The 18,076-nt window shown below is 35.5% G+C and overlaps 1 protein-coding gene across 3 annotated transcripts in view; it reads left to right on the top strand.

Annotated features, from left to right (window-relative positions):
* vps50 (VPS50 EARP/GARPII complex subunit) overlaps positions 1-18,076 on the top strand; it is a 164,146-nt gene that overhangs the window by 133,162 nt on the left and 12,908 nt on the right. For all 3 annotated transcript variants that reach the window (XM_059012400.1, XM_059012390.1, XM_059012389.1), the window contains 2 exons: positions 14,936-15,084; positions 17,503-17,599. In XM_059012400.1, the coding sequence (XP_058868383.1) occupies positions 14,936-15,084; positions 17,503-17,599 (246 nt within the window). The remainder of the gene's footprint in view (positions 1-14,935; positions 15,085-17,502; positions 17,600-18,076) is intronic.

The following is an 18,076-nucleotide window of genomic DNA, read 5'->3' as shown; positions in this document are numbered from 1 at the left end:
TCAGTAATTTTTCAAGGTATGTGTCTGAGAGGGGTGGATAATGTGCAGAAGTGTCTGTTTGTGTTTTTCTTTAGTGTTTACAAACCACTAAAAATACATATTTTAGTCGAGGTGACTGAGGTTTTTTTTTGCTGTCTTCTAGTTAATTTAATTGTTCTTTGGGATTTTTTGCAGGTAATTGGTCACTCAGTTTCATAGTTACAGCTGTACATCTGTATCTGTAAAAGCAAGATGGCTACTGCCCGATACCTTAAATTCTGTGACAAGGCTCCAACTGTCTGTTTCCATCCAATATACGGACAGCTAGAACCTTGCTCGACCAATCACATTGCTTGTTTCACGTTCCATTGCCAGCCCTGGATTATAAATCAATATATATTATAGCTCCCTTTGATGCAATACCATGCATTGCCTTGACATTAACTGAAACAGCTTTCTAATGTGAAACAAATACTAACTAAATAACTTACTCATTATGTAGGCACTTTTGTTTTGTCAGAATTTGACTTCTTTTTAGCCAGCATTATTTAAAAACATTTAGCATTCATGTAAATGCACTTTTTTCTAATCTGTGCTCATCTTCTACTGCTTGTAGAAAAATTGTGCGTTCAGCATTCATTGCTAATAACCCAATTATATTTTAATCATTAATACACATACAGTGCCTTGCGAAAGTATTCGGCCCCCTTGAACTTTGCGACCTTTTGCCACATTTCAGGCTTCAAACATAAAGATATGAAACTGTAATTTTTTGTGAAGAATCAACAACAAGTGGGACACAATCATGAAGTGGAACGAAATTTATTGGATATTTCAAACTTTTTTAACAAATAAAAAACTGAAAAATTGGGCGTGCAAAATTATTCAGCCCCCTTAAGTTAATACTTTGTAGCGCCACCTTTTGCTGCGATTACAGCTGTAAGTCACTTGGGGTATGTCTCTATCAGTTTTGCACATCGAGAGACTGAAATTTTTGCCCATTCCTCCTTGCAAAACAGCTCGAGCTCAGTGAGGTTGGATGGAGAGCATTTGTCAACAGCAGTTTTCAGTTCTTTCCACAGATTCTCGATTGGATTCAGGTCTGGACTTTGACTTGGCTATTCTAACACCTGGATATGTTTATTTGTGAACCATTCCATTGTAGATTTTGCTTTATGTTTTGGATCATTGTCTTGTTGGAAGACAAATCTCCGTCCCAGTCTCAGGTCTTTTGCAGACTCCATCAGGTTTTCTTCCAGAATGGTCCTGTATTTGGCTCCATCCATCTTCCCATCAATTTTAACCATGTTCCCTGTCCCTGCTGAAGAAAAGCAGGCCCAAACCATGATGCTGCCACCACCATGTTTGACAGTGGGGATGGTGTGTTCAGGGTGATGAGCTGTGTTGCTTTTACGCCAAACATAACGTTTTGCATTGTTGCCAAAAAGTTTGATTTTGGTTTCATCTGACCAGAGCACCTTCTTCCACATGTTTGGTGTGTCTCCCAGGTGGCTTGTGGCAAACTGTAAACGACACTTTTTATGGATATCTTTAAGAAATGGCTTTCTTCTTGCCACTCTTCCATAAAGGCCAGATTTGTGCAGTATACGACTGATTGTTGTCCTATGGACAGAGTCTCCCACCTCAGCTGTAGATCTCTGCAGTTCATCCAGAGTGATCATGGGCCTCTTGGCTGCATCTCTGATCAGTCTTCTCCTTGTATGAGCTGAAAGTTTAGAGGGACGACCAGGTCTTGGTAGATTTGCAGTGGTCTGATACTCCTTCCATTTCAATATTATCGCTTGCACAGTGCTCCTTGGGATGTTTAAAGCTTGGGAAATCTTTTTGTATCCAAATCCGGCTTTAAACTTCTCCACAACAGTATCTCGGACCTGCCTGGTGTGTTCCTTGTTCTTCATGATGCTCTCTGCGCTTTAAACGGACCTCTGAGACTATCACAGTGCAGGTGCATTTATACGGAGACTTGATTACACACAGGTGGATTCTATTTATCATCATTAGTCATTTAGGTCAACATTGGATCATTCAGAGATCCTCACTGAACTTCTGGAGAGAGTTTGCTGCACTGAAAGTAAAGGGGCTGAATAATTTTGCACGCCCAATTTTTCAGTTTTTTATTTGTTAAAAAAATTTGAAATATCCAATAAATTTCTTTCCACTTCATGATTGTGTCCCACTTGTTGTTGATTCTTCACAAAAAATTACAGTTTCATATCTTTATGTTTGAAGCCTGAAATGTGGCAAAAGGTCGCAAAGTTCAAGGGGGCCGAATACTTTCGCAAGGCACTGTAATAGTTGGAGGAAAAAAAAAACGTGGTTCATCTAGTAAAGGCAGCATTGCATGGAAGCGACAGGTGTGTCATGGGATCAGGAGTTATCTGGTACGAAGTTTCTTATCTTGTGTGGGGCCCTCAAAGAGGTCTCAAAAAGTATAGCACAGAAGCTACTGGTTTTCTTAGGTATAATACTTTTTCTTTTTAGATTCTAACACTGGTTATCTTAATACCCAGCAGAGTAAAAATGTTATTTTGATAAGCAAACACTTTTATTTTGAAAGCTCGAAAATTAACTTTAATGAGCGCAGTGTTTTCTTTAGCTGTTTTAGCATTTTAATTAGTAGGCTTGTATGACCACGTGACCCACAACAATTAGCAGGTGTGATGCCTTGGTAGTAGGATACCTGTAACCACACCAACGACCAAAACCTTTAGGATTTAGACATAATAAAAAAATTAAAAAATAAATAAAAACTATATGAACATAATTTAGATCGTTTATTTAGCACTAAGTAATCAAAGAAACTACAAAATGATATTGCAAAACTTTATTTCGCAAACGTCTACAGGAAGCCATAATAGTAGTACAGTATTTCATGTTAAATTTCAATTTTTGTCAGTTTTCCTTTAAGTATATGGAAAACTACAAAGCGGTATTTAATTCAATATGTTAACATAATATTATTCAGCAGGTTTCATTTGACTTTATAAAGCAACATTAGTTAATTCTATTGGGTGATGCAAAACATTTGGCCATAGCTGTACACATGCCCTCTAAGCTAAATAAAATGTCAAGAGGAAGGGCAGATAAATAAATGACTGTGATAGCAATCTTCTGAAGGGTAGAGTTATTTTTGTTTCTGAAGTTACAAAGTAATCCTGTTTAGTTCAGATAATTGTATTAAATGGAAAAAAAAGGCTGCAGAATTTGGTTCTCAGATGAAATTCAGTGGCTGTTTTGATAAGGCCTAAAAAAAGGCATAGAGAGGCATGCTTCTTTTATGTCCATATAATTTAATGCAGGGGTTTTCAACTGGGGGTATGCATACCCCTTCTAGGGGGTTGGTTATAGTTTAATCTTGAGGTTAATGATACTGACTGTAAATATTTTAAACGGCACACATAATTATGCTGAGGTGGGAAGTGTAACGTGATAAACATTTACAGTGCAGACTTTTTTTTGTGTAGAATAGAAAGCGAATGTGTTTCCAAAGAGATTCCTAAATATTGTCTGTTAATTCTGTGCATCCAAAGGCATGTAATTATGTTTTAAGAATGAAGCCTACTGTTTGGTATTCTGTCTTAAACCAGCAGTTTGTCAGTCCCTCTCAGACTGTTGTTAACAATTATATATTAAGTAAATGGAAAAACACGTGTTAATCAGATTATTCTGCCTTTTATTGCAACTGTGGTACCATTCAGTGAGCGAAAATTGTAAAGGGTACTTTAGCTGAACCCTGCCTGCGGTATCCTTCTAATGTGTTGTGTCAAAAATAACGTAGTCCTAACCTTATGTTTGGTTGAGATTGTCTGTTGTCAGCATAGTGGTATATGTAATAAAAAATGTACCTGTTATCACAAAATATAAGCATGGAAGATATGTATGCATTATGTAAAGTGTTATACATTTTTAATAAGTTTGGTTATATGTATAATAAGGCACCACTACAAGTATTCCAAAGCAGGCTAATTGGGTTATTCCCCGCAGGGTACAAAGTCCCCAGCGACGAAAGTGTATTGAAGGCGGTCATACGTACGTCGATCCATACATGTTTCACGCTTGACATTTTTCATATATCTGGATAACAGTGTATCCAATTGGGATGCGTTTTCATAACATTATTTAGCACATGTCATTGAGAGTATTGAATTATGTCTGTGTCTGTCTGTCCGTACATTTGTTCATCTGTATGTCGTGCTTACATTCGTGCGAAACGCTAATTAAATTGTGATAAACTTGTTGGGAATTTAAAATTGTGGGGATATAGGAGGTGTCTGTATATCTGTCCGTGTGTATTTCACATCAACCACATGTTTTTCCCCCCAGATACAGTTAATATTCTTTACTCTTTTGCTTGCCTAATGACATTGGGGTCTTATCTACCACTTCTCCAATTTACATTAAACTGTTCATTGCTATTTCTTTTTCAATACATTTATGTGTATACTGTTATAATACTAAATAACCAAATAATATACTCTCTGCTCATCAACTGTTTTGCCATTAATTTTGAATGTACAGCCGTGGAGTGGGATGTATGTTTCAGATATACTAATTACGTACTGTCATCTCTCCATTTTAACATCCTAAGCTGACGTGAAAGGGGGATATTTCTGTTTCCTAATGAAATACATTTAAAAAGTTAAGTTTTTTTTTTCCTCCATTCAGATAGACAAGTACCTGTTTCTCTCATCAGTAAAAAAAAAAAAAAATCCCATGATATAACTACTTATTTTTTGTGGACATTTGACAGTATTACAGCTGTTTGGGGAATCTTTCTCAAAGAGCATAGCTTTCTAATCCAAATTAGATTTCTGTTTGTTCTTATGTGTCTGGTCTGTATTTCCAGCTCCCAGATTTATGAGGTTAGGCGTGGTGATGTGAATTGACAGCATTTCATGATATACTTAACAAGTTAGCCTTTTTGGCATTACTTTCCTTGGTTAATTGGTTTTAATTAAAAACTAAAAGCCTGATGAGTAATGTTTTGGGCCTATATTTCTTTCTTGTGAGATCCTATTAATCAATTCACAGATGATGTCCACTGTTAAAAATGTATTTAGTTTTAACTGCATGCTTTTCTGTGTGTTTCAATATGTTCAATTATTTTGAAAATTGTTTCAGAATATTAATAATTATACTGATAGCAACACACAGGCATACAAACCATTTTGCCAAGTTGCAGCTTTTGGTAGCACTTTGGAGGAACTGAAATGTAATTAAAGTTGTACTTAAATCGGTACCAAAAGCTAATTCGCTAAGGGGCTTCTATCAGATGGTAGAAACCTATTCTAACGTCAGCCCATCAGCTGCGATTCAGATCAATCTGCTTGAGTACCAGGTTTGTCATTTACACCCTTGTAAGCCTGTTATTTAACAGCAACTAAAAGCTGCTCAGACTCCACTGACTGCTCCCTGCATTAGCATCTTGGCTCATTTCAATTAACAGACGTCCTGATAAAAGCAGCCGTGACATAAAAAAAGCTTTCTTTTTTTTTCTGTGTTTATAAGAGGTGGAGTGAAGGTTCTTGTTTTTTTGGAGTTTTTTTTATAAATTTGTTGGGACTGTATGTTAACCTCTAATTAGATAGAACAAGAAGATAAATACAGATTTTAAATACTGATTATTTTCTAATACGATCGTGACCTCTTGACGAAGGATCTATTGTCAAGTTGATGACCTTGACTTTTAACGCCCTACGGCTTGAAAGAACTCCTGTTGGGGAAAATACAGCAATATATAAAAGTTAAAGTAGTTATGTTTATAAACCAGCTTTAGCCTGACTCGACTTTTGCTCAGTTCCAAACATTGCATTACTGACCCTAGTTATTCAGTCACCAATTTGGCTGCCACAGTGTCATCTTTGTAATGGTCATTTGGCACTTGTGAAACAAGAATTATTAATAAGAACAGCTAAGAAGAGAACGCACTGTTACTGTTGTAGGTAACTTTGGTGATATTGATTGTTAATAGAACGCTCTCACAGGCTAGGCGCTGTATGGGCGTGGCTTTGTCCAAGCTGTTGTGCTAACAAGAAATGTTAAGAGGAAAGAAAAACAGAGTATGATGCATGTGATAAAGTAATGGTGTATACAGCACATCCCCTGTTTTGATTTCTTATTACTACCAGCAGGAGGTTATTCAAAGAATTATAGCTTGCACTAGAATAAATGCAGATTGTGTTTTCTAATGTTAAGGAAGTGATACACTGGGGTTCCAACAACATGTGAGCCATTCAATTACTATATTGGTACAAGGATGTAAATGTGTACTATATACAATACAGGAACCTTTTATTATTGAAAATTAACAATGCACTTTATCTATAAAGTGATTTAAATCTATATCCACTAACTTTTGTCTAATTGAAATGATATATTAAAAAAGCATTGAAAGAGCCAGAATTACTTTTTAGATCTTTAATAAGTTTAATGCATTTCTGAATTATACTTTAAGTTGCTGTTGGATAATTCAAAAGTGATAACAAAATGTATAAAGATTAAAGGAAAATCTAAATTATATACAGTAATTTTCACCCCCCCCCCCAAAAAAAAAAAATAGATCTCTCCTGTTTACAAACACAAAACAGCAAGCAATGCATTTTGTTTATTTGTGGTATACATTTTTCAATATTCATTGGCATAGTTAATGATACAGCTTTCAGTTAAATTTCAGTCACGCCTGCTTAAGTACTTAAAAAACTTGATCCATAGCAGGGCATGAATCTCTTTTGACTGAACTGGGATTTTTTTTAGACATCTACTGCTTGTTTATTGGATATTGAAAGTATAAAAATATTTTATAAAAAATAAAACATTAACATTAAATTATTTAACTTGATTTAAATAATAATAATAATGTACAGGTGTAATGTTAAGCTTTTCAAACGCATTAAATTGTCCTGATGTATATGTATTGATAATGAATTATGCAACAAATCAAGCAGATGTTTCTGGAGCAACACACCCACTGCAGTGTGTACTGTACACACACCATGGCATAACATTCAAGGAACTCATTCATGAGAAATCACACATAAAAAAAAGTAAGTGCTACACAGAGGAGAAGGAATACAAAAATGATAACGATAAGCCATATTGGTTTAGATATGGTGGATTTGGTTGCCATGTTATGTATGCATTTCTCCATATTTTGCAACATAGTACAATTGTGGCCATTGCTTACTTCTGTGGTCTGCTTGTGATAGGTTTAGCGGCTGTTAAACTGACAACTCACAGACACTCAAATTTCTGGCTGTTTTTTTAATTTTTTTGCTGGATAACTCTTCAGTTTTAGAGGATGAAACTAACATATCACAGTTTGAAATATTGTTTAGGAATGCAAAGCTGCATAAAACATCCACATTATTGTCTTTTTGTTTTATTCAACAAATGCCAAGTTATTTTTTGCTTCTGCAGAAAGAATTTAAGAAGATTCAGTCATTTCTGGTTGAAAGATGTATTTTGGCTTTAAACAAGAAGGATTATGTGAAGATGATATAAATTAAAGGTTAGGTAAAAAGCCTTTTTAAGTACTTGAATAAAAGAATCAAATAATGGATTTGCAAACTGCTGTAATTTATCACAACTGTCTCAACTGTGAGCTGTTCCTACTAATCTCGACTGTAAGCTATTCTTTTTTTTATCTCGATTTGGTCAGGATATCACTTACCATATTAAACAGTGTTGACTTTTGTGAATACGAATTAGAATCTGCTGATAATTACCTCAAGCAGTCGCCTGATCTCTCTTTGCCAACCTGTTATTAAGTTGTCATTACCTCTTCAATGTATTTACCAAACACATAGTAAAGCATATAATATCTGTATCTTGCTAGGATGGCTGGTTAAACTCACCATCCTACCATTTACGAGACACAGTGAGACAGATCTATCATTGCAGTATGTGGGCTCCCTACCAGTTCAAAGATACACTTGATGTCAAAAAGTGCCCATACATTGGAGTAGCAGACCGTTATTCCAACAGCGCTTTGAGCAATCGATCCAGATGAGTAAGGAAATGGGTGCAACGATGAAGTCGATCGCCGACATTTAATCCAAATTCTCAATTGGATAGAGATAGGTACAGAATTATCCCCCTCAAACCAGTAAACATTTGTGTTTTCTGCACAGCTTTTAGCTACAAAAATGCCTCTTTTCTAACTCTTTAATTTGTTTATTTTCTGAGGTCACAGTCATTCCTGAAGCCATTGTTTTCCTTAATTTTGTGTCTGTCGCTTCCGGTATACAATGGTGTGGCAGGATGGCTCGCAGTGGTGAGGTGTGGTGACGTCACAGACCAGGAAGTAACTGAATCAAAACAGTGGATGGGCGGGTGAAGCTGAATGCAACGACGTTCAGCTGATTTTATTAATAAACAAAACAAACGATTTGAACAAAACAACAAAAACAAAAGGGCACGAGGGCCAAACGAATAAACAGACAAACAAGTAAGTGCTGTGCTGGCTAATCCAGCACATTTTAGCAATTGTTATTTTCTGTCTCCTCCCTATCTCCCCGTACCTCCTCTCTGTACACCCAACCCTGCAGCACGGACAGCTGCAGGTTCTTATACTCTGGCCGAGGGGTTAACTAGCTGTTAATTATCTTATTATCCCTCAGCCACAGTCTGCATGCGTTTGGTAAGGATGCGTGACTGTCAGCTAGTTAAATAATCAGTAGCTGATCAGCCACGCATCCTCACGGGTTTTTAAATGTAAATATAAAAAACAATAACAAAAGACGCTGCGCTTTTATCCGCGCCGCAAACAAATACAAATAATAATAAATAGGGGCGGGACACTCCGCCAAAAATGGTTAACACTGTGTTCTTGTTCCTATGAACCAAGTAAATGAAAAGGTCATTTTCATATGACCACCTTTTTATTGAATGTCCTGCACAAAACAAGTCTCAGTGCTAGTGAGCTTTCTCACCTAGCCTCACACTGGAGCAATGACCATCATCACCACTGTTTTGCCTTTGCCTTTTTTTCTACTGCACACATCAACATGTTTCTACTGCAGACAAGCTTCTAAATCCAGCAATGGTACTTGCAGCCATAGCAAAGTGTCTGAGGAAAATCTTTCTTGTGAACTGATACAGAAAACTGTCAACGACACAGAATACAAGTTTCAATGTCTCAATTAGCAGAGAGAAGCAACTGCAGCAGGATAGCCTACAGTATTCAAGCTTTTTTAGTTTTCTACACTCCATATGTGTAATAATAATTGGTAGAAAAATTGTAACAACTTCTGCAGTGTCACTTGAACTGTAGATAAAAATCTAACGACATATTTTAATGGTGTTGCTATCCGTATTTTATTTACTCCATGCCAAAAATGTAAAAACTCTCCTCTGCTCTTAAATAATAGCCTGCGTTAGTAAATGCTCATTTTTTAATCATTTCCTAACTCTGTTTACCATCAACTAAACAATGCATTTTTTTTTGTACATTAGAGTTTTTCTAACAAACAGATTGCAGCACCACGTTCTTTTGATCAAAGAATAGATCTTAATAATATATACTGTGGTAGTAACTTATATTGTACAACTTTAGGGTGCTTTTTTTAAAATATTAAAATTCTAGTTGTCTTTATAAAAAAAAAAAAAAGAACTGCCAATATCAAGGTTGGCGCCAGGGGAGGCGAATGATCAGTAATGTTTGAAAAGCAAAGTAAACAACCGAGCAACAATTACATTTTAATTTATCTCTGTTTCATTTTATGGCTTAAAGGGTACATCAGGACTACATGAAAAATAAAACTTAAACTATCCCAACCTGCTGTTCCGAATGTGTTTGGTCATTGTATAATAATCTGTATGCGCCCAAACATCTTTACAAAAATAGGAGTGGCAAACAGCAGCAAAGGTCATTCAAAATGATCTAGACAGCATTCAGAACTGGGCAGACACATGGCAAATGAAATTTAATAGAGAAAAGTGTAAGGTACTGTCCGCAGGCAATAAAAATCTTTTTTTCGACCTGAAAAAAGAAACAAGGACCAGGGGTCACAAATGGAGATTAGATAAAGGGGCATTCAGAACAGAAAATAGGTGGCACTTTTTTACACAGAGAATTGTGAGGGTCTGGAACCAACTCCCCAGTAATGTTGTTGAAGCTGACTCCCTGGAATCCTTCAAGAAGCTGCTTGATGAGATTCTGGGATCAATAAGCTACTAACAACCAAACGAGCAAGATGGGCTGAATGGCCTCCTCTCGTTTGTAAACTTTCTTATGTTCTTATAATGCCACACTGCTGTGTCCAAAATCACTGTTCTCGAGCATCTCTTCTGAGCCAAAAAACATGACTTCCGCATGTCCCCTCACAACTGCTCTGAAACATACAGCCGCATGCCCAGTGAAGCATTCCAAATCAGCTGGAGCTCTATCTAAGACATTGGGGACATATATTGAAATAACACAGTGCTGCTATAATTGTGGGTAGGTCCCTTCATTAGTTGGAAATGAGAACAACTCTGTCTTGGGTTTTCTTTTCCCCGCAACCACTTATACAGAACAAACGTTTTTTCTTTATTTTTATTTTTTTTATTGAATGCAACAATAATCATAATAATACATCAAAATACAACATGTGAAGGAAACATGTACAGTGTTTAAGATGTCCCCTACTCAAAACGAAAGCAGGTACAAGTTCCTTCCTTATGGAAAATTAGATGGGCCATGTTTGTCACACAGACTAGTGTGTTTCCACGCGGAGGTAATATAGCTTATACAACGCTTCATTGGGCATGCGCTGGTACATCTGACAGTACACGCGGAAGTCAAGTTTTTTTGACTCACAAGAGATGCTCCAGAAGAATGATTTTGGGCATAGCAGTGTGGCATTATAATAATGTTTGGATGCATACGGATTATTATACAATGACCAAATACATTCGGAACAGCAAGGTGGGATAGTTTATGTTTTATTTTTCATGTAATGCTGATGTACCCTTTAAGGTCAATAAACTTTCAGTGATGTCATATTTATTAGCACTGAATTTAATTAAAAGAATGGTGTAGCAAGTAATAAAACAGGCCAATGATGGTTTAATTGACATATATTCTGGAACAGCAGGAAGAAAGGGAGCTAATGGCTTTTAATGTAGCGTGCACAATGTCCTGTGTAAGTAGGCAGTTTAATACAATGTGAGAGCTCAATTGCCCACTTGATGTTTGCCACTCTGATTTATAGCATAAAGAGTTTGTTAAGTTAATAGTATGGTAACCCAGGGCAGTAACAGTTGAGAAAATGATTCTTATTTTTCAGTTCACTTAATAATGGATGCCCCACAGACCCTGATGTCTTGAATATTGAAACGCTATGACATGGGCATTGGTGTTTTTTACATACAGTAGCTGACAAAAGTATTGTCACCCTGCCCTTAATATAAGATCATTCAATAAAGCATGTTAAACACAATCATTTAGTGAACATTAGCCACAAATACCAAAATACAATTTCTGGTAGTTTAACAAACCATCTTTATAAAAAAAAACAAAAGCAATTTCAAATATTTGTTCATGACAAAAGTACAGGCACCTTTACATTAAAAGTCTGTATACATTTAATACTATAATTTAAAATATATATTCATTGACTAAAAACCATTACGCAGTAACTAACATACAATATAAAGTCAAAAGCCAGAATAAAAGCAGAGGGAGGACACACAGCGGTGTGTCAGTATGTTTTGTCATGAACCAATACTTTAAATTAAATAGTTTATGATTTTTGATAAAGATTATTAAATTTCTATTACCTTGAATTATGGTATAATGAGCGTAGAGTGCCAATACTTTTGTCTGCGACTGTAGTTATGGGAAAACAAGCAATTTTACTCGCTACGTTAGATCAAATATATTTGGCTCACGTAGAATTTAAAGTCTAATACGTTTCTTATTATTCCTACAGGTATGTATCCTTTTTTTGGACACTGTCTTCTTTTTATTTTAAATGTGGGGGAGGGAGACATTTCTACTAAGGCTGGGGCTACGTGATTATATATATAAGTCATTAAAGAAGTCTTGTTTAATAAATAAAAAATGCATACGTACATATCAGGCAAGTCATATGCAGACAGGCTAAAATAATTGAATCTATTCAGTCTTGAACAAAGAAGGCTACACATCAATCTGATTCAAGCATTCAAAATTCTAAAAGGTAATTGACAATGTCAACCCAGGAGACTTTTCAACCTGAAAAAAGAAACAAGGACCAGCGGTCACAAATGGAGATTAGATAAAGGGGCATTCAAAACAGAAAATAGGAGGCACTTTTTTTACACAGAGAATTGTGGGAGTCTGGAACCAGCTGCCCAGTAATGTTGTTGAAGCTGACACCCTGGGATCCTTCTAGAAGCTGCTTGATGAGATTCTGTGAGCAATAAACTACTAACAACCAAACGAGCAAGATGGCCCGAATGGCCTCCTCTTGTTTGTAAACTTTCTTATGTTATGTTGTTATTATTTTTGTACGCTGGGCTCTGTTATCTACAGATTAGACCCAGATTAGACTACTTGAAGTAGTTAGCCAATATTTTAAAATTCCATACTCATCTTGTTGTGTTTAACTGCTTGCAGGACCTTCTCGTAAATTAGGTTGAACCGTTCTGTAAAGTAATATTCAGGCAGCACTGGTGTATGACAGCTGATTTACGGTGTTACCCGAGTGAAGATTATGGGTCAATAAAAGGTTATGGACTTCCTAGATGATCATAAATATGATATGTAATCCTTCAGTGTTGCTTAATATTACAATGTAATCATATTATAATAACAGCCTAATCTTCCCATGTGATTGATTGAGGTTAGGTTAATGTTCAGTTTTCAGTTACCTACTTCCAAGCAGTAAAATAATAATAATAATAATAATAATAATAATAATAATAATAATAATAATAATAATAATAAACTGTGGTGGTTTTATTTTGATTATTTTATGTATATCAACGCAAAATACTGCTTTGTATATTTTGATCTGATTTTTGGTGCAAATATGAGTCAAAGACATAGGTACAGTACTGTAGTACACTACAAGTGATGCCATCTGTAGAAACCTGTTTCACTGTATGTGTAGCACATGCACACATAAACTGTAGAGTACTTGAAACGTTATCCAAGCCAATGAAAGTTTGTAGAGGATTCTTTCCTTTTTGTGGTTGTAATAGTGTCTGAGGTTTACACTTCCTTAAAAAAGCTTGTACAAGTCTATGTCCAGTAGCAAGTACTTTAAATTCTTGGAAAATAGAGCAGCGCTCAGGGGGATGGGAAATTGGCATGTACTGTATCCTGTCTACTGTTTACCAGCATTTAAGTAAGGTAATTAGTTGTTTTGACCTTTAACAGGAAGGAAATAAGCACAATGTGAACAGAAAGTAACTCATGTGTTTTATACAGAAAATTGCAAAGGTGTGAGGAATGCATTTTCTTGATTATCAAAATATCTTATTTGTGTTTAAAGAACGTACCACCAGATATTACCAGATAGGTTTGTATACATTCATTCTATAGTTAGAATGCACTGTGGAGCATTGTTTATGTCCACTACCTTAACACCATTTCAGCTCCCTGTGAGTGTGTCTTAAACAAATTAATCAAATGTGTTTATTGGTGAGTTATCTCTCTGTGTTATTAATTTCACTCTTCAGTTGTTGTTTTCCATTTACAAGATTTATGACTTGAAAGAGCTATTGCACAGCAGAGAATCAGCCATCTGTAAGACCCATCACTTCAGTTTAATAGCTGTTTGATCATTTCTTGTTTGATATGACCCTTAAAAGTACCGCATGACATGTATTTACCTCATAGGGATGTCTGCTTTGTTTTTGTGTTTTCTACATCTCAATTTATTACACTTGCAGAAGTTTGTTGTTGGTAGACGCATATCTGGCAGAGCAGTACATTTTTACTGGATTGCATATTAACATCAAGGACTGAAATAGCAAAATATATCTGTGTGACAAAATGGGATTTGGATTTATTCTACAGTATATTGTTCAACTCAGTAGGACATTGAATGCATCATTTATTTTTGTTAAAGGTTCAGTGCTTGTTTAACATTAGTATCTACACACAAACCATGTTGTGCGTTATATTTTGTACTTCCTGTAGGTGCCATTAAAGTAACTTCAGGAAAATACAACATGAGTGGAAAATGAATTATGATTTAATAAGGAGTAGGTCATTCTGGATAAATATATTTTTAGTATTTGTAATAAAAAAAAGGTTATATAGTCTGTCAGTTAGCACGTTGCATACTTTTTATTAGGAGTTAAAGGGGCACCAGGTTATTATTGTTGAGATTCTAAGGAAAAGGCTAAAGTTCCACTCTACTGATGCTTAAGTTTAAGACTTGCCTGTCAGTCAGGGTCTTGGAGTTCTTTATCTTCCATCTCCCTACTGCCTCCTTTGCAACAATATCAGGGGAGGTCCATGATACCATCAGCTGGCCTGGGGTGACCTCTAACCGCTGTCAGAGAAGGGGAGATCCTGGGCCCGATTCTCTAATAATGTATCATTCAATAAATTCCTCATCATCATTTCTGCCTTGTTTCTTTAATCCACCATAACACAGTTCACTTGTGTCTATACAAAAAAATCTTTGCTGTGTTTAAAAGTCATGTTAATTAGTTAATTAAAATCAGGGGACACCATTTTCATTCTGACAAATGTGTTTGCATAATTATTCGTTTTTAGGTTGTTGCTTCAAAAGCACATACAAAAGACTTCTCTGCAAGGCCTGAGCTTCCAGTTTCACTGAACTGTGTTTAACTTGTCTTGTGATTGATTTCAGGTCTTCATCGACAGTAATAGAACATAGTGTACTAGCAATATGAATAAGAAAGCAGTGTGGCGCCGAGTGATATATAATTATTATAATTGTTATATATTTCTTTCCATTGCACACAACAGTTGCTAACTGCCACACTTTTACAGGAGGCAGCACCAGAAACTACTGGCAGCCATGTAGCTGCTGAAGAGAGAAAGGAAAAGGTGCCAAGCCCACATCTCAGCCAGTTGGTGGTTTTAACAGCCAGTGGAACACTGTATGGACTTGCGGAAAGAGTGGTTGCAACAGAATCCTTGTAAGATCTCTTTCACTCTACTCTCAAAAATATATTAGCTGCATGAGCAAATGAAAACATATGTCGATTTGTCACTGTAATTGAGCAGTGATACTGTTGCACCTGCCAGTGTAATTCCTTGATTGAATTTCCTAAGGTGTAAGTGTTGTGCTTAGTCACTGCCTTGCAGAGCATATTTGACTTTACAGGGTTTGGACTGCAGTATAATTTATTTGTTAAGGTCTTGCTGCGGGGTGCATTTTCTGAAATAACAGCATCTACTGTTTTGCCTACACATTGGCAGTAGCACAATGGTTATAAATCAACATTATGTGGAAAACACATTTAATTTATACAACTGACAATGTTGGATCAGTTTCCTGTGGTACTGTATACCATGGGGTACAATTATAGTAATGTATAGTACAGAATGGTGGTGTTTCATTGTTTGACACATCAAATTATTGTGAAATATCAAGGGCAATGAATCAATCAAATACTATAAACATGAACTTACCATTAATTAACCAAAAATCAGGAATAATCAAATTGTAAAATAAAGAAGAAATGTAATTGTTATATTACTGTTACTTAACTGACTGATATTGCCTTCTTTGTGAGGCATAAAAAGTGCAGTTTCAAAAGTTTATTTAATTTTTTCTAGTCGCCTTCAGAAAAGTATTACAGAACGCCTAATTTCCTAAAATTACCAAGTAACAGCTATTTTAAAGGTTATGTCTTGTTTAACAAGTAATGGATTTATTTCCATAATGGAATCATCAATGGACCTCCTAAAGGTGTGTAAAGAAAGATTAGAGTTAAAAGGGTAAAAGATTAAATGTAAAAAGGAAATGGGTTTGCTATCAACATAATAATCAGTTGTATGTACCAAACTAGATAAAGTACGGTTTATCTTCAATTTAGTTACCTTATTTCTCCTTAGCTTGTATGCATTGTTAAATATAGCTGGTCCTCAGGCCTGATTTCATGTTTTTCATTTTAAGTATCATTGTTCCTACAGTAAATAGGTTATGTTTATTTATCACACTGCTTAGTGCCAGAAGGGTCAACATATCCTTAATGGACCTCGCTGCACGATTCAGCCTTTTAATACATGCATATCCGAACCACTCACGTCAACAACTATAGAAGCGGCAGCGAGCATGGAACTTCTTTAGGCTTCTCAAGGCACTTTGTGATCACCAAACCTTTATAAACTGTTGTAGCTCTATATTTACTACATACAATACACTCACCACCAAAACTGCTCAGAAGAATGGTTCTAGGCATTTTCTGTATAGTGCTTAAATGGTTTGCAGAAGACTGAGGTTCAGATCTTATTATAATACACACTTCACTGCTATTATTTTTTTAGCCCATCTTTGGGGGATTGATTTTATTCATGCCATAACTTTTGCAATATCATGGATATTGCATTCAGTTTGTATGCCTTTATCTCAAGAAACACATTACTTTCCTTTTATGTATTTGCTGTTGTCTATATTGCAGCAATTTCTTTTTCAACATAATCACATGTAAAGAAACTATGGACAGTTTTACTCTGCAACGTTCGCCAGGAGAAAAAAGTGTGTTTCTTCTAAACACCTCAGTGTAACATAATGCATTTCTTGTTAACTTTGAAGGGTGTTCTGTAACCCTTTAACTTTGAATTAGCAAGAGTGCACATGGAAGTAATACGTGTAAGTAAACCACTCAAGTGAAAGTGAAGGGCAGAGAGGTTCCAGTAAGAGAAGTTAACTGCTAAGATGTCGTCTTCAGAATTCAGTTTTGAATTGAGTAGCATAACTTCATCTTTCCCAGTCCTTTTCAGAGATCTGGGAATTCTGCAACAAGTGTCAAAGGGTTTGACACATAACGTGACAACGTTCAAGTATACAGAGCTCTGCAACGATGGTGACCTACCTACCTGTATACTTTATTACACAAAATGCAATTGTTCCCTCCTAATCACACAATGCATGCCTTGGTTGGGTTGTTCACATAATTAGAAAAAAAAAATGCTTTAACAGTGCACTTGGTTTAGACCTTTTCAAGTGGTTAATGTTTTGGTCTGTTTTTGGATGGGGAAATTAGAAAAGATGTTTTAGAAATCACCAATAGCAAATGATTCACATCATACAGTAGATATTCATTAATGCCTAATAGTTAAATATATATGTATATGTGTGTATATATATATATATATATATATATATATATATATACTGTATATGTACTGTATATATATTATACATTGTAATCTGTTTCTGTGTACTGGAACGAGTTGTAGGCATGACGTTAGCAGAAATATTATGGCGTGATTAGTTGTCGAGCAGTTCTGAAACATTATGCATTAACATCAGTAGCGATGGTCAGTTTAATTTGTTGTTTTAATTAAACCTGTTTCAAGGAGAATTCTGATGTAAATGTAATTTTCAGGGTGTTTCTGGCTGAGCAGTTTGAGTGTCTTCAAACTCATCTTGACACTATGATTCCTGCAGCAAAGAAGCCCTTTCTTCAGCAGTTCTATTCCCAGGTCAGACTTCTATCATTTATAACCTCATAACGTGCCTACTGTACAACTCTATTTCTTATTGACTTTTTACATAAACACTGTGGGGTTTTGTAGTCAAAGAGATTAAAAATAAATAAATAAAAGCTCTTTGGTTTGAGTTCTATACTGTCTAGTGTTGTTGTGGAGTAATATAATATATTTCAGTGTGAACATGTTGATTATGTTGCCTAATACTAACATATATATATATATATATATATATATATATATATATATATATATATATATATATATATATATATATATATATATATATATATATGTTAGTATCCTCTGTTTGTATCCTGGGACACTATCACCCTTCATGTAAATGTGCTTTATTTTGCTCTTATCAGCCCCTATTTTACTGCATTTAATCCTGTACTTCAGAATATTGTAATCTGCCAAGTTTTTAACCTGTAGTACTTTGTATTTACTCACATCCTGATGTAACTATCA

This window comes from Acipenser ruthenus, chromosome 3 (assembly GCF_902713425.1).
Source record: "Acipenser ruthenus chromosome 3, fAciRut3.2 maternal haplotype, whole genome shotgun sequence".
NCBI lineage: Eukaryota > Metazoa > Chordata > Actinopteri > Acipenseriformes > Acipenseridae > Acipenser > Acipenser ruthenus.
This window is presented reverse-complemented; position numbering and strand designations above follow the sequence as displayed.